General features: G+C 46.4%; 1 protein-coding gene across 3 annotated transcripts; it reads left to right on the forward strand.

Annotated features, from left to right (window-relative positions):
- The first annotated feature begins 4,570 nt into the window (after nucleotides 1-4,570).
- Nucleotides 4,571-23,998, forward strand: UBE2Q2 (ubiquitin conjugating enzyme E2 Q2). Of its 3 annotated transcripts, none has more exons than XM_081965059.1 (13): nucleotides 4,571-4,832; nucleotides 11,436-11,537; nucleotides 13,726-13,830; nucleotides 14,680-14,736; nucleotides 15,600-15,737; nucleotides 16,704-16,788; nucleotides 18,669-18,729; nucleotides 19,734-19,824; nucleotides 19,982-20,040; nucleotides 20,933-20,981; nucleotides 21,304-21,399; nucleotides 21,539-21,614; nucleotides 22,960-23,998. In XM_081965059.1, exons 1-13 carry the CDS (start codon nucleotides 4,653-4,655, stop codon nucleotides 22,989-22,991), a joined length of 1,131 nt encoding a protein of 376 aa, XP_081821185.1. In that variant the 5' UTR covers nucleotides 4,571-4,652; the 3' UTR covers nucleotides 22,992-23,998. The 3 variants fall into 3 exon arrangements, with proteins under 3 accessions (XP_081821185.1, XP_081821186.1, XP_081821187.1); XM_081965060.1 differs by having other exon boundaries at nucleotides 4,572-4,832; nucleotides 21,539-21,605; XM_081965061.1 differs by lacking the exon at nucleotides 4,571-4,832 and adding an exon at nucleotides 6,170-6,247.
- Nucleotides 23,999-24,831: the final 833 nt, after the last annotated feature.

Raw genomic sequence — 24,831 nt, forward strand, 5'->3', positions numbered from 1 at the left:
CAGGGAGTCCTTCCTTCTAATTAGGTGGCCAAAGTACTTGAGTTTCCTCTTCAGGATCTGGCCAGGGTTGATGTCCTCTAGGACTGACCGGTTGGATCACCTTGCAGTCCAAAGGACTCGCAGGAGTCTTCTCCAGCACCAGAGTTCAAAGGCCTCCATTCTTTGGCGCTCAGCCTTCCTTATGGTCCAACCTTCACAGCCATCCATTGCAACTGGGAAAACCATCGCCTTGACTAGACACACTTGCGTTGGCAAGGTGATGTCTCTGCTTTTTAATATGCTGTCTAGGTTTGCCATCGCTTTCCTCCCCAAGAGCATGTGTCTTTTAATTTATTGGCTGCAGTCAAATTGGCTGCAGTCAATTATATTATTATATTATATAATAATATAAATTCTTCCCCACCATCCAGTCAGAGCTGAAGAAGCTTCTTGGATGAGAAGCGAAACATCTTCAAAGGAAAACTACAAAGTCCAGTTGCCTCTTGAAAAAAACACCTTTGGGACAACTATGACCTGGAGGACTGAGAATCGCCATAGATCCCTTGAACGGTTTTTTTCCCCTGTACTTTCATTCCATTGGGCCCATTTTCAAGCGGGACCTGAGAAAAGCTGTTGAAGCTTTTTATTCCCACCTCGACCCCAAATCTTGGCCAAAATTTCCTGCATGAATAAAAATACAAGGGAGAGGAAAATCAGCTCTGGGAATGTTCCCCATTTCCAGCATCGCGGCATATTTAAAGCATGCCACCACTCCAAGAACAAGGCTTTATTTTTGCAGTATAATAAATTGTGCCGTTTATGTTTCAGATTTATATAGCTACTTCCCTCACATCTATGACTCTGAGTTGTTTACACACAGTGGAAAGAATTTAAAACAACCAACAATGCAACAATTAAAAAAAAAGAATATAAAAGCATATCAAAAAGTCATCCTGCATCATTAAAAAAAATGTGAAATTCACCACTGAGATAATCACATTTATTAATAAGACTCGGTACAACCCCCGTACAGATTTTTCCCCACTGCTTTTCTTTTTCTTTTAAAATATAACCAGTCCGGAGATGTTCTAAAGCTTTGAAGGTCTTTAAAAATAAACAAATGGAGGTTGTGAAGCAGAAACATAATTAAGAGGAATATAAGTGAACGCAATAAAATAACTATCACAGCCAGGAACCACAAGACAGCTTCAAAACAACAAACGGCAAACATCATTCACAACCTCAAGCCACCTGGAGGAAAGATTTCAGTAATCATAAAAAGAGATTTTCCTTCACACCTCAACTTTAGCAAGTACCATCAAAACTATTCAGGACAGGAAATTCCACAATCAAGGGCTCAATGCTTTTTAGGACCGGAAGTGATGAGGGTGGGCTGGAAGCAAAAGTATTTGAGGCAAAAGAAAAAAAGCCCACACCCCCAACGCTTTAAGCACATTTTCTGAAGGAGGGAAGATGGTGAAACCCATCTACATTTAAAAAGAAAATATTCAGGAGTTTAGGACCACTTTTTCAGATGAACAGAGTTTAGTAAAAAGTTTCACATTATTATAATTTGTTGTGTAATCAGTCCAAATGTTTCTACTGGAATGGACTTGGCATTTTTATCCACCTATCAACTCTTATTATGACTGATCCCACAATCAAGATGTTTAGCTTGGGTTTGGCACTTTTTTCCCCCTACTGAGTCCTTCCCAAAGACTTGGGATAGACAGATGTATGTGGTTGTTTGATTATGTTGACGGGTATTGCGGGAAGTAAGCCAAGTCCAGCTGCCTTTTGCAATGGAACGATGGGGATTTTGTTGATTGCAAAAACCAGCTCAGAACTTGTCTCTTGCAATAATAGGTTTAAATGCCCTCAAAGGACATTTGCAACATACACATCTAATGAATTATAATGGCTTGTCGTCATCGTTTGATGGTGTTAGAGGTATCACCTGAGCTGCAAGTTGTTATTATGGCTTTGGCGCACAGCCAGCCAGAGGTTCAGACCGGACTTGGCATTTTCATCCACCTATTAATTATAATTATTATTAGTTTTTTTTTTTTTGCAAGGTCACCTGTCTGCACCATGATACAGCAAAGTAAATAAGGATAACTAGCTTTTATTCGAAGCAACCCCTCTGCTTTGAAAATAATGTTTGGTTAATTGAATGGAAGACTCCCTCCCCCTCTCCCCCCATTTTCACACCTCTGCAGTTACACACCCAGTGGCATTACAAAGGAAAATTGTCTCCTTGGATGGAACTGCTCTGGAAACGGATAGTTTGGTGTTTTGTTTTTTAATCTTCAGAGAATGATATCTCTGTTTACCAGCTTTTATTTGGAGGTCAGATTTGCTGGGTTTAATTCGTTTCTAATGTGCGCGCATGCTGTGATATTCACTGGCCCACTTATACATGTTCAGAAGGCAGAAGTCTGAATTCAGTGCCAGTGGCACATAATTGTAAACATGTATAAAAACATGCATAAAAACATGTATAAAAACATGTATAAAAAAACATGATGCGGTGGCTCGGTGGCTAAGACGCTGAGCTTATCGATCAAAAAGGTCGGCAGTTCGAATCCCTAGCGCCGCTTAACGGAGTGAGCTCCCGTGACTTGTCCCAGCTTCTGCCAACCTAACCGTTCGAAAGCACGTAAAAATGCGAGTAGAAAAATAGAAAACCACCTTTGGTGAGAAGGGAACAGCATTCCGTGCGCCTTCGGCATTGAATCATGCCGGCCACATGACCACGGAGACGTCTTCGGAAAGCGCTGGCTCTTTGGCTTTGAAACTGAGATGAGTACCGCCCCCTAGAGTCCGGAACAGCTAGCATGCATGTGCGAGGGGAACCTTTACCTTTTACTATAAAAATAAATAAATAAATAAAATAGCTAAAATGAGATTTTGGTAGGCCGAGAAGCCCATGGAAGGCTTTTTCCACAAGGAAGTATTGTGTTAATATATATATATATATTATCCCGAATGTGTTTGATTGTGTCAACTGCCCTTAAAAGTGTGTTCTCTTGCAAGTCACCCTATTCTTTCCAAAAGGGGCCCACATAACATTTGCCTCTGGCTTAGATCCCAACTCCCATTATCCCCAGCGAGCCTCAGACCAATAAACATCTACACAGGGGTGGGTTTTGGAGATGTCAGCTCCCATCATCATTTCACGAGGAAACAGGGTGCCAAGTTGGTGAACTATCTGTTGCCTCCCTCCCCTCACTGAAAAATCAAATCCCATCATCCCATCTCTGTGGGGATGATGGGACCTGAAGTCCTCTTGAAGAGAGGGAGGAATGGAAGAAGAAGATGCTTTTGGAAGCTCTAAGAGCCCAACCTCATTCTCTTGGGGATGATGGGAACTGGAGTCTTCCTTATTTGGGGGAGAGGTGGCCCTTCTCTACCGGGGACTTCCTCATCCTTGGGGAAGGTAGGTGCTGGAGACCCTATTGGGAGGGGGAAGGTAGTGCCTTCCCTACAGGAGACCCCCCCCCCAACCTTGGGGATGATGGGCGCTGGAATCCTCCTTGGAGAAGCAGCCCATTCCCCATTGAGTCCCTCTCTATCCTTGGGAACCATGGCCCTTCGGAATGCCCCAGGGGGGCAGACAGCCCCTTCCCCACTGGGGACCCCTCCTCTATCAGAGACCCCTCCCTCCTTGGGAACGATGGGCACTAGAGTCCTTATTCAGGGTTCTTTTTGGGGAGAAGCAGTCCCTTTCCTCTCAGGACCCTTCCATCCTTGGGGACGATGGGCACTGGAGTACCTATTCAGGGAGAGTCAATCTCTTCTCCTTCGGGACCACCTCCCTCCATGGGGACCATGGGCTCTGGAGTCCTCCTCCCCTCCCCCGACTGTCCCAAGCAACTGTCCCTTCCCCCCTTCCGGCCCTCCGCCCTCAAGAATGATGGGCACTAGACTCCTTATTCCATGTTCTTTTGGAGAGAAACAGCCCCTTCCCTACGGATGGGCCCTGGAGTCCCTATTTGGGGAGAGTCAATCTCTTCTCCTTCGGCACCCCTGTCCCCCTCCCTCCTTGGGGACCATGGGCGCTGGAGTGTCCATCTGTCCCAGGGGTTCGGACAGCTCCTTCCCCACCAGGAGCCCCTCCCTCCGTGGATACTCCTCCCTAGGGAATGATGGGCACTAGAGTCCCTATTTGTTGTTCTTTGGGGGGAAGAAGCAGCCCCTTCCCTATGGTGGATGGGCCCTGGAGTCCCTATTTGAGGAGAGTCAATCCCTCCTTGGGGACCATGGGTGGTGAAGTTCTCCCTCCCCCGCACTGGCACAGGCACCCGCCCCTCCCACCCCCAGCCCGGCAGGGCCCCCCTCCCTCCTTGGGAACGAGGGGCCCTAGAGTCTTTATTCCAGGTTCTTTTGGGGGAGAAGCAGCCCCTTCCCTACCAAGACCGTGGATGGGCCCTGGAGTCCCTATCTGGGGAGAGTCAATCCCTCCTTGGGGACCATGGGCTCGGGAGTCCTCCTCCCCTTCCCTCCCCCTGCCCGGGCCCGGCCGGGGCCCCCTCCCTCCTTCGGGGCGGGGGAAGGGGCGGGGGAAGGGGCGGCCCGGTAGGGCTCGGCGGGGCTCGGGTGGGGCCGGCGGGGCTGGGCCGGGCTGGGGTTGGGGCGGCGAAGGCCTGGAGCGGCGCGGCGATGCGGCCAGGATGGCCGTCTCGGGGCTGAAGGCCGAGCTGCGCCTCCTCGAGTCCATCTTCGGCCGCGACCACGAGCGCTTCCGCATCGCCTCCTGGAAGCCCGACGAGCTGCATTGCCTCTTCGTGCCCCCCGGCGGGCCCGGCCCGGCCCCGCCGCCCGCGCCGCTCGCCATCCACTGCAACATCACGGTGCGCTGGGGACGGAGGGGGGCGGAGGGCGGGGGTCGCCATCGGGTCTCCCCCCTCCCTCTGGCAGGCTTCCTCCAACCCCCCCCCGAGGAATTGGGGGGGGCTTCCTCCCTAATCCTTCCCACCCCCCTCCTGCTCCCCCCCTCCCAGGCGCCCGTGGGGAGGGGGAGGGGGGCGTTGGGGCGGAGGGAGGCTCCCTGCCCCCACTTTAAAGAGAGATCCCTACCGGGGGTCTCCGAAGGACGACCCCCCCTCTCCCTAGGGTCTCATCTGGGGGCTGGGCAGAAAGCCTGCCTCGATGGGAAGGGGGCGGCATTCTTCTTTGTGGCGGGGGGGGCGGGAAAAAAGGGGGGAAGAAGCGCCGTCACCCGCCTGTGAACTCTGTGTAGGCTCAGAGGCTGGAGCCCTTCGCGGGCCCGGCTGGCAGGAGAAAGCTTAGAAAGGGGGGGGGTGAATGGAGGGGCGTTCTGTCTAGATGACCTCGACCTCCCTCCCAAGGCGTTTGGGAGTGGGTGGGGGAGATAGAGGACTACATGTCCCATCTTAGAGACCCTCCGTGGGAGAAAATCTGGCTGGTGGGGGGACGGGAGGGGAGGGAAAACGACTTCCCATTCAGCTCTCTCTCTGTCTCCGGAAATCGGGGTTTCGAACTCCCAAAAGTTTTGAAAAGCGGGTTGAAATAAAAAGGAAATGCCCCCCTCCCTCCCTTGCTTTATGCAAACATTGTAGCTCCGTCTCGGTTTTGCAACAAACAGGAAGGCCAAACATTGGAAAACGCCGCTGCGACACTCTTAACTGCTTCCGCTCCGACTTCTGACTTCGAGGTTTTTAAAAAGGGGTGGGCTGAGGAGGAGGGGACAAAGGTCTTTCCACACACACCCTCCCCCCCCCCTTTTGCCCCCCCCTCCAGGGTTAAGGAGGTTTGTTTCTGTCGGTAGAATTCAAAAGCTGGTTAGTATTGCAAGTAACTTGGGGGGGAGAGGGGAAAAAAACCCTTTCCTTTACTAATACAGGTTGTCCTGCACTTACGACCAGAATCTAGGCCAAACTTTCTGTTGCTTGAGCGGTTCCTTTTGAGTTCCGTTGAGTTTTGAGACCTTCCTTGCCACCGTTGTTAAGCGAATCACGGCGGTGGTTAAGCAAGGAATCCGGTTGTTAAGTGAATGCAGCGTCCCCATTGATATTCATCAGAAGGTCGCAAAAGGGGATCGCGTGACTCCCCCCACAACACGGCGACCGTCGTATGTAGGGGTCAGTTGCCGAGCGGCTGACTTTTAAATCCCTCGCGACGGTCGTAAGGGTGAGAAACGGTCACATTTTTCAGGGCCAGGGTGACTTCGAGCGGTCGCTCAATGGACTGTCCTAAGTCGAGGACCACCGTTCATTTGGTCAGCTGGAAAGAGGTGGATTTGCCCGTGAGAGAAACGGGGGGGAAAGAAATATCTTTTAAGCTTTGGCATTAAGGAGGATGTGGCCAGCAACTCCGTCTGAATTAAAGGAAGTGAGGTAGGCATAAACTCTTCCTACCTACCCGGCTGAAAAGTTAAAAGTTTTTGCCAGGGAAAAAGATTGTGTAATCTTTGGAGATCTCTCAAACGGTGCCTTGCCTCTTCCAACCCCCCCCCTTTTTTTTTTTTTTCAGATGAGCTTCCAATGTGTCTAGGGTGGCATTCTGGGGTGGGTGGGTTAGAATTGGGCACAATGGACAGATCCTTCTTTGGAACCATTCGGATTTAATCCAAATGCCCAATTAAAAACAACAACAACAACAACAACGCAGCTCCTTGCCCTTGGGGTAACAACGTCAAACCTTTGTTTGAATTGGAACCACACCGGAAATCTGGCTTTTCTCGTCGAGACGACCCCCCCCCCCTTGATGCCTTGACCCACTTTCGATTTTGATCAAGGGTTGAAATGGTAGGAAACCGTGACGTTGACATACTGACGTTGGCATTAGCTTGTCGGGGCAGAGCAAGGGGGTGAGTAACCGATAGCAATCCGTCTCGGCTTCAGAGGGCCCTGCTTAGGTTTTGTATGGGATAAAGTGGAATCCTGTAAGAACTCGTCCCAGTTTTGCCCGGACAGGCAAGAGCCTGGTTTTGGCAGGGAACCTGTTTTGACAGGCAGAAAAACCCCCTTTGTAGATTGCAAGGCTGGCTCCGATTTTCCCTCTGTCGTATGGGATCAGGAATGACAATTTGGAAATCCCTAGGATCATTGGCTTAAAAGCGGTGATCTATGTATAAGGGAGGGAATTTTTAAAGGTAGTATGGTGATCCTCGACATTTCCGTTGCTAAGTGGGACGTGTGTTCATAGAGTTGAGCCCTGTGTTACGACCCGTGTTTTGCCACGGCGTTTGAGCGAATCGTTGTGGTTGGTAAGCCTCCCCCATTGACTTTGCTGGACGGAAGCTGGCTGGGAAGTTGGCAAGGGATGATCACGTGATTTTGGGACAATAGAACCATCCTAAATACAGATTAACAGAGTTGGAAGGGATCTTGTAAGGTCATCTAGTCCAACCCCCCGCCCAAGCAGGAGACCCTACACCATTTCACAGATTAACAGAGTTGGAAGGGACCTTGTAAAGTCATCTAGTCCAACCCCCCGCCCAAGCAGGAGACCCTACACCATTTCACAGATTAACAGAGTTGGAAGGGACCTTGTAAGGTCATCTAGTCCAACCCCCTGCCCAAGCAGGAGACCCTACACCATTTCACAGATTAACAGAGTTGGAAGGGACCTTGTAAAGTCATCTAGTCCAACCCCCTGCCCAAGCAAAAAACCCTACACCATTTCTGACAAATGACAGTCCAGTCTCTTCCTGAAAGCCTCCAGGGATGAAGCTCCCACAACTTCTGAATAACAGAATAATAACAGAATAACAGAGTTGGAAGGGACCTTGTAGGTCACCTAGTCCAACCCTCCATTCAAGCAGGAGACCCTAAACCATTTCTGACAGATGGCAGCCCAATCTCTTCTTGAAACCTTCCAGGGAGGAAGCTCCCACAACTTCCGAAGGCAACTTCCTTTCTATGGGTTGATTGTCCTCACTGTCAGGACATTTTAATTACGTGACCTTGGGACAATGCAACCGTCATAAATGTGAGAACTGGTCACGAGCCCCTATTTTTTTTTGACGCGGTTATAATTTTGAACCGGTCATGAAAAGAATGGCTGTAAGTCCAGTGCTACTTGTGTTTATCGTGATTGGGGAGAAAATTCAATTACGGCACAAAGTCAAGTTATTGATTGTGGTGGAGGGTGTTATGGATTTATTTAATTTGGGAGGGGGGGTACAGAAAAGCATTTGGTTCTAGAAGGTAGAATCTTGTAAAGGACAGAGGGAGGGGGCAACTTGGTTTGGGGATGGGGGAGAATTTGCCTGGTCAGTGAACAACTGGGGGGGCTGCCTGTAGCTCAAAAATTCTCTTGTCTGCCTTTGGCTCTTTTACAGTTAGCCAACATGGTTTCTGCCTTTTTAAACCAGCCAGAAAATAGGAGCTTAATCCCTAAAGGCAAAGTTTAAAATACTCCCCTGGTCACTCTTGACTTTTCTTGGCAATAATACGGAAGAGGTTTGATGTTGCTGCTTATTTTAGTTTTTCCCAATCGAAACTCCCTTTCTGGCGCACCAAGCAATAACCAGCCCCCTTGGTCTGGGTGCTATTCCCCCAAACCCCCTTTTGCGAGGAATTAAACCAGGAGATCGGCTCTGCGGTGCTTCCTTACCTAGGCCCTGCTTTTCACCATCGAAATATTTTTCTTTTCCTGACCTGCCTCGAAATAGTTCTTGGGAGGGAAGCCAAGAGGCTGGGAAGCCCCTGGTAGGAATTCTGTTCTGACCGAGGCTTCCCAAGAGCATAAAACAAACTCCTTGTCCCGACAAAAAGCCCTTTTATTAATTGACTGTGAATTCTGCTCCTTCACTTCCAGCAAAGTCTTTCGAGGGAGGATTTACAGTCACAGACCTTATCTGCCTTGGAGAGCTGTCAGGCCGAGATCTGCAAAACTTGGCAAGGAGCCTCGGAGAGTCAGGAACCAATTAAGCGAACTAATGGTCTCCTGCAAACTCTACTCCCCTGTCGCTCCCTCTTTTATTTCCTCTAGGAGGGGCCATTCATCGTCCACCTGTGGCCTTACTCCCAAGTTGACCCCTGTTCTTTAGCGGCTCCCTTCTCCTGGCAGCTCTGCGCATGCGCACACCGGGAACAGGCTCCAGCTGTTCTTCTGCCTCACTGATGTCTGACTCTGAAGGCAGCTGATAACTGGCATACGGCCCTGGCCCCCTCTCTGCCTCCGACACAGAGCCCTCATCAGAGCCTTCCCCAGACTCCAGGACCGGCCCATGTTCCTCCCCAACCTCCTCACTGTCTGAGTCTGCTGCCAGTTTCCCTGGCCACTGTCAGGCCACAACAAATTCCAGCTGGTAGGGATCCATTTTTGGGAATGCTGTTCTAGAGGGACAGGAGTCTAAGGTCGAGCAATGGTAAATGGCAGAGAATCGCAGGAAGTTGTGGATAGGAGATTCCTTGGTTTGGAGAATCCGTTGAGCCAAAGTCAAAATATATAGAGGGGGCTGTCTATTGGCAGGCAGTGCAGAGAGCCTAGGAAGGAAGAGTCCAAAAATCTCAAGGAGGCTGGCAGAGATCCCCCGGGGGTTGGACGAGAATGAATAAATAATCAAGATCATCCCAGATTTGAACAGAGATCAGGATTAGTGCTGGGACGAAAATATCCAGCACTCCTGCTCATTAGGGACACTCAGTGGCTGAGATGCTGATCTTGTCGATCAGAAAGATGGGGAGTTTGGCAGTTTGTATCCCTAGCGCCGCGTAACGGAGTGAGCTCCCGTGACTTGTCCCAGCTTCTGCCAACCTAGCAGTTCGAAAGCATGTTAAAAAATGCAAGTAGAAAAATAGGAACCACCTATGCCCATCGTTCCTTAGCCCTGAGATTTATGTACAGCTTTTCTTTCCTGTGATGCCTTCTGGGTATTTAGAAGTACACTTCCTATCTCCCCTAGTTAGCACCGTAGAAGGACAAAGCTGTTGTCAGACAATGAGCGTTGCTGGGCTGGTCAGCCGTCCTTGAACGGCGGGCTTCTGTGCTTTGGTAGACACCGGGTCACCAAAACAGGAATTTCAATCAAATGCGTCTTCAGCCTGGTTGGCACACGGCCGGCTGGAATTGCTGTATGGAGGAAACGGTGTCCTTCGTGCCAGGAAGAGAAATAGATATTCTTGTTGGACCGAGCAGAATTTTCCTCAGTCTTAGCAACTTCAAGGTGGGCGAACTTTAACTCCCAGATTTCCCCAGCTGGCAACGCAACAGCCATACAATTCCCTTCACCACTGCAGATTCTCATTATACAGGCACTTTATAAGGCCTTGGTAAGGCCACACTTGGAATACGGCATCCAGTTTTGGTTGCCATAATGTAAAAAAGATGCGGAGACTCTAGAAAGAGTGCCGAGAAGAGCAACAAAGAGGATTAGGGGACTGGAGGCTAAAACATATGAAGAACGGTTGCAGGAACTGGGTAGGTCTAGTTTAATGAAAAGAAGGACTAGGGGAGACGTGATGGAAATCTTCCAATATCTCAGGGGTTGCCACAAAGAATAGGGAGTCAAACTATTTTCCAAAGCACCTGAGGGCAGGACAAGAAGCAATGGGTGGAAACTAATCAAGGAGAGAAGCAACTTAGAACGAAGGAGAATTTTCCTGACAGTAAGAACAATTAATCAGCGGAACAACTTGCCTCCAAAAGTTGTGAATGCCCCAACACTGGAAGTCTTTAAGAAGATGTCGGATAACCATTTGTCTGAAGTGGTGTAAGGTTTCCTGCCTGAGCAGAGGGTTGGACTAGAAGACCTCCAAGGTTTAGGTTTTAGGTTTAGGTTTATTTGGATTTATATGCCGCCCTTCTCCAAAGGACTCAGGGCGGCGTACAACATTAAAAACACACATCACAAAAGTTTAAAAAAAGATTAAACCCAATTCCAAAAAGACCAAACCGATTTTTTTTAAAAAAAGAAACAGTACATTTAAAATAAATTAACATTAATATTAACAGGCCAGGCCGGCTTGCTGGAAAAGCCAACTTTTTAGGGCGCGTCGGAAGGACCGAAGGTCAGGGATTATGCGGAGCTCCGGAGGCAGCTCATTCCAGAGGGAAGGTGCTCCCACAGAGAAGGTCCCTTCCAACTCTGTTATTCTATATATCTTGATTGCCCAGGGTGCAAATGCCATTTTTTCGGCCGAGGGCGGTAAGAGTTTGTCCTGGTGACTGTGAAGTCAAGATAGGTGTTTTTCCCTGTCTGTGAAGTAAGATAAACAGAAACTGATTCACGCTACCCAGACAGGAATCGTAGCTTCCTATTTTGGGGCACGAAATGTCTCTTTCTTTTTCGGTGTCTGTGGGCTGCCCGGGCGAAGGCAGTGCTGGTTGTGTTGGGCGTCGAAGAAGCCGATTTCAATCCTGAGACGAATCGTCGGGGTTGATTTCCTGGGGCAGCCATCTGATTTCTAGAATTCCTGGAGGGATGCGAAGGCGTTCAGGGCTTTGACTGTGCTAAGCTGTTTTTATTCCCCCTAAAAATGCAGGAGTCCTACCCATCGTCCTCGCCAATATGGTTCGTGGAATCAGATGACCCCAACTTGACTTCAGTCCTGGAGCGATTGGAGGATATTAAAAGCAATACTTTGGTAAGGAGTCTATTCTTGAGCTTGCTTTATTCCGGAGGGGGAGGCCTCGGGTTCAAATCTGGGAAGGATTCGGTTTTGAATGGAGTTGAATTATCCCCACCACCACAACCCCCAATCAGTGGTGGGATTCAAATAATTTAACAACCAGTGTTCTTCTGGTGGTTGGTGGCCTCTTCAGCTCATGTCCTCACAAGGAACGCTGGTTTTCCTCGAGTTACAATCTTGAGTTACAATCATTGGGGAAATTCTCTGTCCTAATGACCAATTGGGTAGGCATGTCTCGGTGGTCATGTGATTGGGTGGGCGTGGCCAACTCAACGTCACTCAGGTCAATGGGCGCTTCGCCTTGGAGAGGCAGCTTCTGTAAGCAGGGCAATAAAGGTTAGCCTAGAACAGGGGTGTCCAAACTTGGGAACTTTAAGACTTGTGGACTTCAACTCCCAGAATTCCCCAGCCAGCCATGCTGGCTGGGGAATTCTGGGACTTGAAGTTCACAAGTCTTAAAGTTCCCAAGTTTGGACACCCCCTGGCCTAGAAGCATCACCAGAATATTTCCTTTCCTTCCTTACAGGATTAGCCCTGCAAAGTGGGAAAAAAACAAAAGGAGATTTCTTCCAACAATTGGTTCTCCAAACTGATTAGAAAGTTAACAACCAGTTCTCCCAAATAGGTGCAAGCTGGCTGAATCCCACCACACACACACACACACACACACACCCATCCAGCGAAGCCCTTTGCAAAATAACAATGATCTCTTCGTGTCAATTCCTTGTTTTAATTACTAACACCGGAGCTAAATAACATTCGCAAATCCTTCAGCAACGGCAAGCCCACGAAATGAATAAACTCTGCCGGAGGTGGGGAAACCTGCCTGCAGTGTGAAAAAAACCATTTTTGCAAACCACTTAAAAGAGGGTTATTATTTTGATTTGTATCCCAACGTTCTGTGTATACAGGAGAAAGCAGGGAGGAAAATCTCTCTTTGCAAACATGGTTTCCAGCACCTTGAAGGCCCAGGAGGTAGAAATTTTAAAAGAAGAAGAACAGCTTCCTTCTCTTATCACTGTCTTGCAGGGGCTGGATCCTGGCTTCTATTTTCCCTTTTCCCTTTAGTCATGCTGCAGAACTCTTAAGTTTTTTAATATTATTATTGGCAAACTTAATTGTCTCCCTGCTGGCACTTAGAATCCATTTTTAATGTTTGTATATGCAGCAATTAGATTCTTGAATTGCTTTCCCTAAGCCACCTGCCAAAGGTTTTATTTTCAAAGGCTGGAGAATCATTGACTAATTCCAAGGACTCGCTGCCTATAGAGAACTCCAGTAGTTGCAGCCAGTTCTCGACTTACGACCGCAAATTTCTGCAGGTGGTAATTAAGTGAGTCATGCCCGCTGAGCGAATCAGGGCAGTTCTTAAGTGAATCGCCAGTCGTTAAGCAAACCTAGGGTCCCCTATTGACTTTGCAGGCTGTGAAGGTCACAAACAGCAATTGCGTGAACTCTTGAGCCGTCATAAATACATGCCTGTGCCCAGATTTTGATCACGTGACTGTGAAGATCACACGATGGTCTGTTCTGACCTAGGCTTCCCCAGCAGCACAAAGCCGAGTCCTCATCCTGATAAACCTTTTTATTTAAAAAATAAAAAGGGCGAGTTGGCCATAGTGAGTTGGCCATAGTGAGTTGATAATGGCAAGTTGGCCATTGCAAATTGACTATGGTGAGTTGGCCATTGGTGAGTTGGCCATGGCGAGTTGACTATGGCGAGTTGATAATGGCAAGTTGGCCATGGCGAATTGACTATGGTGAGTTGGCCGTTGTGAGTTGGCCATGGCAAGTTGACTATGGCAAGTTGATAATGGCAAGTTGGCTATGGCGAATTGACTATGGTGAGTTGGCCATGGTGAGTTGACTGGTGAGTTGGCCATGGCACATTGACTATGGTGAGTTGGCCATTGTGAGTTGGCCATGGCGAGTTGACTATGGTGAGTTGGCGATGGCTAATTGACTATGGTGAGTTGGCCATAGCGAGTTGACTATGGCGAGTTGATAATGGCAAGTTGGCCATGGCAAATTGACTATGATGAGTTGGCCAACTCATGGCGAGTTGGCTGTGGTAAATTGTGAATTGTCATAGACCCAACCACAGATGATCCTTTAAATCTCTTCCCCCTCCCCCTCCCCACAGCTTCTCCAGCAGCTGAAGCGCTTAATATGTGACCTTTGCCGGCTCTACAACCTTCCCCAGCATCCGGATGTCGAAATGTTAGATCAGCCTTTGCCGTCTGGCCAGGTAAAGTCCCTGATGAAACAGCTTTTAGGGCAGAGGACTGAAACGCCTGCCAAGCAGGGAGGGGACTGCCGAGTTTCATTGCAGGGTGTGGGAGGTGTGACTCAAAAACTTGTCATTGCTGGCCAGAGCCAGTGGCTGTTGGGGATGCTCCGTGGTGGCTCTCCATGAAGGATGGGAATTTGTTCAGTTCTGCTAGGAAAAGGCCCCACCTAGAAACTCTGGGCTTCCTTGCTCAAGTCATCTTCACGGAGAGGACAATTTGGGTTGACTTTCTCTTCCTGCCTTCTCCAAACACAGATAGTCCTCTACGTACGACCCCAGTTGAGCCCCAAATATTTCTGTTGCGAAGCGAGAGAGTCATTAAGTGAATTTGGCCCCATGTTACGACCCTTCTGGCCACAGTCATTAAGTGAATCGCGCGTTCATTTAACAGTGAATGGGGATAACTCCCTTAACAGTGATGTTTGGGGAGTAACACCATAGTTAAGTGAATTTGGATTCCCCGTTGACTTCGTTTGCCCTGAAGATCGCAAAAGGCGATCACATGAGCCCAGGACACTGTCACCGTCGTAAATATGAGTCAGTTGCCACGTGTCTGAATTTTGATCGCGTGACTGCAGGGTTGCAATGAAAGTTGTAAGTTGTAACCTTTTTTCAGCTCCGTCGTAACTTCAAATGCTCGTTAAATGAATGGCCATAAGCCGAGGGCTGCCTGTGTATAGGGGCCTGGGTCTCCATCTCACAGCCATTAGTGGAACTCTGCTGCTGTGGTTCTTTTGGGGGGGGGAAGGGGGAAAGAAAGAAAGAAAATGCTGATTTAATTGATGAGGATCTTTTGTCATGTTCCAGAATGGAACGACCGAAGAGGTGACATCCGAAGAGGAAGAGGAGGAAGATATGGGTGAAGTAGGTGTCTTCGCTCGCTCGCAGCCTGCTCTACTCTTCGTTTTTGCTTCTACATCTTTCATCCGTCCAGAAAACGGAAGTGGGAGGGTCTAAGGAAGTCATCAAAGGGCCACCAACAGTGCTCCAACCTGGTGCTGTCCAGATGTTCTGGATTTTAGCCAGCAATGGGAATCCCTCACATCTGGAAGGTGTCAAATTGCCTTCTGTATCGGCTGGTTAGAAACCCCCCCTTTTGTTTGAACCAGTCAGGTCTTCTTCCAGAGCTGGCCTGGTGTGGATCAGTCCAGAATAACAGAGTTGGAAGGGACCTTGGAGGTCTTGTAGTCCAACCCCCTGCTCAGGCAGGAAACCCAATACCATTTCAGACAAATGGTTGTCCAACATCTTCTTAAAATCTTCCAGTGTTGGAGCATTCACAACTTCTGGAGGCAACTTCTGTTCCACTGATTAATTGTTCTAACTGTCAGGAAATTCCTCCTTAGTTCTAAGTTGCTTCTCTTCTTGATTAGTTTCCACTCATTGCTTCTTGTCCTGCCCTCGGGTGCCTTGGAGAATAGCTTGACTCCTTCTTTGGGGCAGCCCTTGAGATATTGGAAGACTGCTATCATGTCTCCCCTGGTCCTTCTCTTCATTTCATCACTTACCCGTTCCAGATCTTCTGTAACCTTCATTCTCCCTTCCTCTTCTCCAGTTGGGACATTGGAAGCCTTATCTGTTCCTCTCCTAAAACCCGAGCACTCCTGTCTTCATGATTCCCCTCCCAAGATGAGAAATACGTGTGATCCACGCAAACTGCCGCTGTGATCCTGAGCGATCGGTTGCGCCTGCTTTCCCCCCCATCACTCTGCAATGTTGTCTCGTAGGACATTGACCTGGATCACTACGACATGAAGGAGGAAGGCCCTGCCGAAGGGAAGAAAACCGAGGATGACGGCATTGAGAAGGAAAATCTAGCCATCTTGGAAAAAATCCGGAAGAATCAAAGGGAGGATCACCTAAATGTAAGTGCTTGGTAGGTGAGAAGGAAGGGATCCGTTAGGAAGTTCACTGCATTTTACCTGCGAAAGAATTGAAAGTGGAAGAACGGTGTCAGAGACACAACAAGCCTTTTCATTGGCCTTAAATTCATGTTGTTTTAGATTTTAGAATAGAGTAGAGTAGAATATGAAAAGAATAGAATTAGGAATAGACTAGAATTAGGAATAGAATAGAATAGAATTAGGAATAGAATAGGATTAAGAATAGAATAGAATAAGGAATAGAATAGAATTAGAAATAGAATAGAATAGAATTAGGAATAGGGCAGAGTAGGGTAGGGTAGGATAGTATAGAATTAGGAATAGAATAGAATGTGAATAGAATAGAATTAGGACTAGAATAGAATTAGGAATAGAATAGAATGCGGTAAGATAGGAGAGGATAGAAAAGAATAGAATAGAATAGAATTAGGAATAGAATTAGGGATAGGGCAGGGTAGGATAGGATAGAATAGAATTAGGAATAGAATAGAATATGAATAGAATTAGGAATAGAATTATGGATAAGGTAGGAGAGGAGAGGATAGAATAGGATAGGATAGAAAGGAATAGGATAGAATAGAATTAGGAATAGAATTGGAGATAGGGCAGGGTAGGGTAGGATAGGGTGGAATAGAATTGAATTAGGAATAGAATAGAATATGAATATGAATAGAATAGAATTAGGAATAGAATTAGGGATAGGGTAAGGTAGGAGAGGATAGAATAGGAGAGGATAGAAAAGAATAGAATTAGGAATAGAATAGAATAGAATAGAATAGAATAGAATAACAGAGTTGGAAGGGACCTTGAAAATATTTTAGTCCAACCCCTTGCTTAGATGGGAAATCCTACATCCCTTCAAGACAAATGGCTGTCCAATCTTTAGAATATATAGAAGATTTTATTTAAGTAGATTACATCTGTTTTTCTCCCTTTTTCTGTCTGCAGGGTGCGGTTTCTGGATCTGTGCAGGCATCAGATCGACTAATGAAAGAGCTCAGGGATATATATAGGTCACAAAGTTTTAAGACAGGTAAGTGATTTATTTTCCTAATGGAGCAAATAATGTGATATCTTACAGCATGGGCATAATTTCTTTGGGTAAGCCTGTCTCAAACTGTGGTCCCTATCCTGCTTAAATAAAGGCGCCCTTTGTTCAAGAGATGCTTTTTTTAAAACCCTCACTTTTTCCTTTTCTTCGGTTGGAATGAAAATCTGTTGTTGTTTTTTTACACCTTCTCAAAATACCACAGGTGACATGACAAGGAGACGTCAGGAGTCCAGATCCTTTGCTATTTCTCAGAAAGTGCGAATGAGGGCAAGTTGCAAAGGCCCTTTGAATCCATGGCTCCAGACCTGGGCCTGAATTAAATTCAGTAACGCCTCCTTGGCTACTGCGAGAGACGATCCTTTTTTTAGCTGGAAATTATGTGGGGGGGTTTTTTCCCCTGGAACATGATTTTCTCCCAAAAAAGTCCAAAAGTAAAATAATAATAATTCATTCTCCCCCTTCCCTTATCTATTTTCCACTGATTGCTTCATCTGCTTAACTAAGCAGAAAGTTTCTCTGTTCTGCATGAGAAAACATCTTTGCATTGGTCTCCTCTCGGCTTTATAGTTTATACAGGTAGTCCTCGACTTATAACCATTCGTTTAGCGACTGTTCGAAGTTAACAACAGCGCCGATAAAAGTGACCTGACTGTTTTTCACACTTAAAAACCATTTAAGTGTGAAAACCGTTGCAACATCCCTGGGGTCATGGGGTCCAAATTCACATGCTTGGAAACTGGCTTGTACTCATGACAGTTGCCGTGTCCTGGGGTTGCGTGATCCCCTTTTGCGACCTTCAGACAAGCAAAGTGAATTGGGGGATCCAGATTCAGAACCATCCAAAGGTGCTTCCTATTTTTCTACTTGCATTCTTTACGTGCTTTCGAACTGCTAGGTTGGCAGAAGCTGGGGCAAGTCACGGGAACTCACTCCATTACGCGGCGCTAGGGATTCGAGCCACCAAACTGCCGACCTTTCTGGCTCAGCGTCTTGGCCACTGACTCAATTCTGTTGCCCACAACGAATTGTAAGGGTCAGAATGCTGCAGGGTGTTGTTTGGTTGTTTAAAATTTTGTGCACGACTTTTCCCCTGGTTGAACAGTTCCATCCTGGACTCCTAGATTTCTTTAAAAATAAAAAAAATAAAAACCCGACCAAATTGCAAAGCTTCCTCCCAGAGAACCCTTCATCCATGTTGTTGGAAAGCTTTCTATTTGCTGGCGTGAGATGGAACCGTCTGTCGTCCTGGCAGATGGCTGCTGTTGGCTGACCTTTGCCAATCTTGAAGAGCAGGGTTGGCCTGCTTCATAGCTGATTGGGAAATATCCACAGAAGAAAGCTACCATTATGGAGCAGAGGACAATGGAGGTCCCAAAGGTGCTTTTACACACACACACACAAAAGCTTACTTTGTCTTGTTTTTTTATCCTTGAAGAGGTCTCGCTTCTCATCCAAGAAGCTTCTTCAACTCTGAAGCAGTGAAACAGCTGAAGAACCGAAGGAGCTTCCTGGACGAGAAGCAAAACATCTTCAAGGAAAAAAAACAAAGAAAATCCAGTTGCCTTTTGTAAAAGCGTCTTGGGAATGTGGAGCAGATGTTGAGCATCGAAGTGGCGGGACCACTGCCTGCCCCCCACGGGGTCTTTGTCTCTTTATGTTTTTATACTCGTGCGAGTGTCTTTTATTCAGAGAATCTGTCCTTGGATAAAAAGTAGGGGATGTTGAAACGTCTATGATACTGGGGGGGAAATTGTGCCAAATTGTGCTAGTTTTGAAACTTTGTGAAGTTCCAAGTCCCATCCCAAACCCTGATGACCTAATCAAGCCTTTTCTTTTCTTTTTTTCATTTTTCCCCCCTGCAGGGATTTATTCAGTGGAACTCGTGAATGACAGCCTGTACGAGTGGCACGTGAAACTTCTAAAGTAAGTTCGCTTGGCTTCCTCACTTGCCCCGGGTTCTGACCCAGGCTTCCTAAAACCATGAAGCAAACTCCTTGTCCCGACCAAAAAAAACCTTTGATTAATCTGCTGTGAATTCTGCACATTCACATCCAGCAAAGTCTTTCTAGGGAGGATTTACAGTCACAGACCTTCTCTGCCTTGGAGAGCTGCCAGGCCGATCTCTGCAAAACCTGGCAAGGAGTCTCAGAAAGTCAGGAACCAATTAAGCAAACTCATTGTCTCTCCTGCAAACTCCACTCCCCTTTCACTCCTCTTTTATTTCCCCTGGGAGGGGCCATTCACCCTCCACCTGTGGCCTCACTCCCAAGTTGACCCCTGTTCTTTAGCGGCTCCCTTCTCCTGGCAGCTCTGCGCATGCGCACACTGGGAACAGGTTCCAGCTGTTCGTCTGCCTCACTTATGTCTGACTCTGATCTGATGTCATTTGGCCCTGGCCCCCTCTCTGCCTCCAACACAGAGCCCTCATCAGAGCCTTCCCCAGACTCCAGGACTGGCCCAGGTTCCTCCCCAACCTCCTCGCTGTCCGAATCTGTTGCTAGCTCTGCTGGCCACTAGAGAGCCACAGCGGGGAGCAAGGATTGCTGCTTGGAGCAAAGAGAAAAGAGGGAAGGAAGGAGGGGAGGGGAGGGGAGGAAAGGAAGAAAGAAGGGAAGGAGGGAGGGGAGGGGAGGAGAAAGGAAAAGAAGGGAAGGAAGGAAAGAAGGGAAGGGAAGGAACTTCCCATGGAAGTCTGTCATAGCGTCCATTGCTATTCAACCGATCGTAAGACAAGGAATATCCATGCAGTTCCCAATTGCTTATCTTTTGAATTCCACCCAGCATTCATTTTCAGCCCTTCAATTATAAGCGGGACACTCCCCAGAGAGTTGGGTTGTCCTTTGAAGAGAGCGTGGGAGATAGGATGACTGTGCAATTCACTTATTGCACCTCTTCTTCCTTCTTCTCTTTCTTGTCCCCATGGCCAGGGTCGATCCTGACAGCCCGTTACACAGCGATCTCCAAGTCTTAAAAGAGAAAGAAGGCGTGGAGTATATTTTGCTCAGCTTCTCTTTTAAGGTAGGTAGGAAGGAAAGAAGAAACGCATGGTGGGAGCCTATCTTTTAATGAGCGTATTCTTTACCGAAACTTTAGCCCTCGTCCGAGCTCACCGCTCTGGTAGAGAATGGACTTTTCCAAGATTTAAGACTAATGCTTCTCTCTTGATCTGTTCCAGGATAATTTTCCGTTTGACCCTCCGTTTGTACGAGTGGTCTCTCCAGTACTCAGCGGAGGGTAGGTCCAATTCTTTTTTTTTTAATCGGTCATTATTCAGGAATTACAAAGCTGATATTCCTCTTTATCTTCTGGACAATTATGGGTGCAGCTTCTTCAATATTTCCTCGGAAGCCTCTTAGTAAGAGAATAGTAAGAGAAGTGCTAGTAGTTCTGTAATCTAAGGCTGAATATCAAGAATTTTTTTTGGGGGGGGGGGCAATCATTCCTGAATTGGGCTGTTGCCAGTCAATCTATTTTCTCTGAGTAGGAAATATTTGCCTGTGAGATATTAAAGGGATTCCTGTTCTAACTGGAGAGATACGAAAAAGAGTTTAAAGGGTTGCAATTTTAATCCAGACTTCCTGCACCGCTCGGAGAGTAGCAAAGGGCACTTGTGAAAAATGCCCCACATGAAAACGAGATTGTTGTCACAAAAGGGATCTCGATATAGTTGCACGGTGCTTAGCTACCTTCTGTAACTGTCTTTCCGCTAAATTGTTTTCGTGGCAGAGCGGATAGTTCAAGCTATTTGCCAACTCCAAAGCTGATTTTACTTTTTAATCATGAGCCTCGAACCAAGCTTCGAAAGAAATCCAGTTATTTTATTAGGAGCAACCTATCAGCATGTACCCAAGTGAAGACAACTCTCACCCCCATGTAATTTACGGCCCAATTATGACCCCGTTTCCCCCCTCCCTTGCATATGGCAAGTCGAGAGCAGGCCAGGGATGCTTTGCGAGTTGACAGTAAGCTTTTCATGTCTGATGTTTTAATGCTACAATGGTTTTATTCTGTTACTTATGGTATTGTAAACTCAAGTCCCTTGCTAGAGAGACGGACAGCATAGAAACCTAATACCTAAATAAATAAATATTGGAAATATTCTCAATGCACCTTTTATGTGTCTCAGGTACGTTCTGGGAGGAGGTGCCCTCTGCATGGAGCTTCTAACCAAACAGGTAAAATACATGTCTGTAGGGTGGCTGCCCGTAGTGGAATTACCCACCTGATTTTTATGTACTGGTAGTCCTTGACTTATGACCACAAGTGGTTGTTCAGTGAGAAATTTTGATCACGTGCCCCGGGGTGGGAGGATGCTGTGACAGTCGTAAGAGCAAGAACTGGTTGCAAGTCCTTTTTTCCAGTGTTGTCACCATATGGTTGCTAAACAAAAAATTGGAATTCAAAGACCATGTGTCCATGATTCTGTGGATACCCCTGGCTCTGGATACCCCCTTCACCTTCTTCCTCTCCCCCACGGACCCTCCCCCATGTTTCTAGGGTTGGAGCAGCGCCTATTCCACAGAATCGGTCATCATGCAAATTAATGCCACGTTGGTCAAAGGAAAGGCCAGAGTTCAGTTTGGGGCGAATAAGGTAAGTTAGGTTTTGTCTGAGCAAGGCGTGAAGGTTTCGGTATAAATCTCTGAGCTGTCCACCATCTCAAACCTCTTCTTTTTCCGATCTGATTTTGTCAGAAGGAAGACGCTAAAAACCCATTCTCTCTCTCTTCCAGAGCCAATACAATCTAGCAAGAGCACAGCAGTCTCATAAGTCTCTAGTACAGTTACATGAGAAAAATGGTATGTATGGTATGTATGTGAAACCCATAGCTTTGTAAGTATAACATCAGAAGAGAGCAACTGGAAAGGGGAGGGAGCGTTTAAGCCACTATGTCCAGGGACGCAGTGGCTCAGTGGCTAAGACGTTGAGCTTGTCAATCAGAAAGATTGGCGGTTTGAATCCCTACCACCACATAACGGAGCGAGCTCCTGTTACTTGTCGCAGCTTCTACCAACCTAGCAGTTCGAAAGCACGTAAAAATGCAAGTAGAAAAATAGGAACCACCTTTGGGGGGGAAGGGAACAGCGTTCCATGCACCTTTGGTGTTTAGTCATGCCAGCCACATGGCCATGGAGACGGCAAAATATTTTGGCCGCCAAACCGGTAGTAATGCTGGCAGGAACCCAGACGAAGGGAACGGGTCGACTTGGGAGTAAGGCCATAGGTGGACGATGAATGGCCCCTCCCAGAGGAAATAAAAGAGGAGCGAAAGGGGAGGGGAGTTTGCAGGAGACCATTAGTTTGCTTAATTGGTTTGTGGCTTTCCGAGGCTCCTGGCCAAGTTCTGCAGAGATCGGCCTGGCAGCTCTCCAAGCCAGAGAAGGTCTGTGACTGTAAATCCTCCCTCGAAAGACTTTGCTGGATGTGAAGGAGCAGAATTCGCAGTCAATTAATCAAAGGGGTTTTTGTCGGGACAAAGAGTTTGCTTCATGCTCTCGGGAAGCCTCAGTCAGAACATACAGTAAAACCCTGAGCTACACATAGTTGCTTCTACTAGAAGGGAACTTTGGAGCTCATAGGAGACACACTGAGCCCATCTGCAACTCTTCAGGCAGCTGCATCATGACCCCAGGACACCTTACGTTGCTTTTAGAGACTATAGAAAAGGCCGTCTTTGTGTCCCCAATGCTGTAGGGGACATAAGCCAGGGGTGGAGAACCTTAAGCACTCAGTTCAATTCTTGAGGCAACCAGAAGTCCGGTCCCCCCACCATAGAGTCCCCTCCTAGCGCAGCATCCTTTTTCCTCTACCTGTCCTAAACGAAAGCCTTGTCAATGTGGAGGTGACCAGCGACAGGGAGCCGCAGCAGAGGTATGAAAGGGCCACATGTGGCTCCAGAGCCGTGGGTTGCTGACCCCTGCTATAAGCCATAAACAAACATGGATCCTTTTTTTATAGAGAGAGAGAGACTTCTTTTTATGCTTCAGAATCCCAGAAATGTGGTAAACGAGTGTCCTTCGGTGGGGTTTACATCTCAGCATGCATCCTAGGCTTCAATGATACTATATAAAATTATTGTAAAGCATAAAAGCGTCTCGTTTACCATTGTTCCTGCGTTTTTGACAACGTGCCATTATTTTCTTCTTCCTCCAGGCTGGTTCACACCTCCAAAAGAAGATGGATAATATTGAGGGCCACACTTTAACATTTGGACCAATATCAGTAAAATATTTTATTTCCATGCAGACTCAAGCTATAAATGCCCCATAACAGCTCATAAATGAATCAGTGGATATCCAGTATAAAATTACAGCCATACTGTTCGGCTCATAGGACAAATATTTGGGACAGAACAATTCAAGACTATATTTTCCCAATGGATTGAACACACCTGCGTTTTAGTACTGAATCCCTCAAATGGGGTTTTTGGTTTACTAAAATTTCCTATCGACTTTTCTATGCACTTCAGGGGTGGTTGTTTTTGTTGTTTTTCTCCAGAATGGACTGCAGAGGATTGCAATATATTTTATTTAAAGCCAACCAAGAGGAATAAAATTAGTTTGATAATGTGTGTTGTAGAGTTTTCAGATCTTGTTAAAAACCAATCTCTTTTTTTTTTCTCCAGGCTTAAAAGTTTGAGAAGGTTTGTAGAATTTCTTAATTCGAACAGCGATATAGGAGAAAGCTTGCAATGTGAAAGAATTAAAATGTTTTATTTCACAGCTGTATTGAGGTTAGAACTCCTTAGTTTAAGCAGAGCCAGGCTGTGCCAATAGAACTTTGCAACGGGTTGTAACTACTAGGGGTTGTTCTGATCATTTTTGAGACTGGCGTCTTCTTCTCAAGAGGGAGCCCTAGGTGTAAAGCTTGAAAATTTATTTAAAATGCTACAAAGCCTCTTTACAAGGTCAATTCCATTGACGGGTTGTTGCAATCATTTGTAGATAATGAACTTAAAAAGCAATGGGCAAAATTCAAGACACTCCTAATTTTTTTTTTAAGAAGACCATTTTTTAAAAAAATGAAAGCTACAGAATTTTCAGGAAGATCTTGATTCAGGTTGTTGGTTTCTTCTAAACGTCATCGTAAGCATGGATTTTGTTCAGAAAAGATTTTGTTTCCTTTTTCAGAAAAACCAATTTGGATTGGAAACTGCTATGAGCCAGTAACTGTTTTATCATTGCCTTACTTTTTTTAAAAAAATCAAGTGTTTTCATTTTTAAAGCTGAATTTGGGATCACTTTCTTTTGTTCATTGGAATTGTATTAAAGGAATTGGCATTTTTCTTCCCAAGACCAGAAATGGACAGGTTCTCCTGTGTTCCACCATCGTCACTTCCTAAGTTACGTCTGTATTTTCTTTGATACCCAAAAGATGATCCTAGATGCTGGACTTCAGTTTGAAAGATAAGAGTTGAAAGCTTCTGCCCGGTGGAACTTTATTTCTTTGAAGACGTACTCCAGATCATTTCCAGGATTTTGGCTTACTCGGTTGTACATATTATTTCTATCGAATTGTCTTAGCCGCCTTAAATCAGAGGACAAATTCTATGAGCTTCCTATAGCTCATTTGAAAACCTGAGGCTGGTATTTTGGATACCTTTTCAAATTGTTTAATATTTCTAATGGACTAGCACAATGACAGGTGCACACCCTTGGCTTCCCTATTTTATTTTATTGGGAGTTTTGTTTTGTTTTTTAAAAATTCACTTAGCAGCGTACAATAATATGTAAACTTGCATCAAGTTTATGAATAAAATGAACCATTTTAAGAATCCTGTTACTACTTACTGTTTCTGGAAGAGCCATTTTGGAGGGGAGTTTAGTGTGAACTTAAGTTCTGTATAACTATGACCGTGTTAAAAAGCTGGACTGACTTTAAACTTTTAGTAATGGTAAAAAAAAAAAAAAAACATTAAAAAGTTGTTGGTACGCAACAGTAACTGGAAGCTCTTCAGCTATTTACAGGTGCTCCTCAGCTTGCGACCAGAATATTTGTTGCTAAGCGAGGTGGTTGTTAAGTAAG

This window comes from Natrix helvetica (assembly GCF_964273705.1).
Source record: "Natrix helvetica genome assembly, chromosome: 12".
Classification (NCBI taxonomy): Eukaryota; Metazoa; Chordata; class Lepidosauria; order Squamata; family Natricidae; genus Natrix; species Natrix helvetica.

What these genes read in the sequence shown, in the direction of transcription:
- UBE2Q2 (XM_081965059.1), top strand. Translation starts at nt 4,653, where the DNA reads ATGGCCGTCTCGGGGCTGAAGGCCGAGCTGCGCCTCCTCGAGTCCATC. An exon ending in TGCTCAGCTTCTCTTTTAAG is followed by an intron (nt 19,825 to 19,981) that starts GTAGGTAGGAAG and finishes GATCTGTTCCAG; the next exon opens with GATAATTTTCCGTTTGACCC. An exon ending in TTCAGTTTGGGGCGAATAAG is followed by an intron (nt 21,400 to 21,538) that starts GTAAGTTAGGTT and finishes TCTCTCTTCCAG; the next exon opens with AGCCAATACAATCTAGCAAG.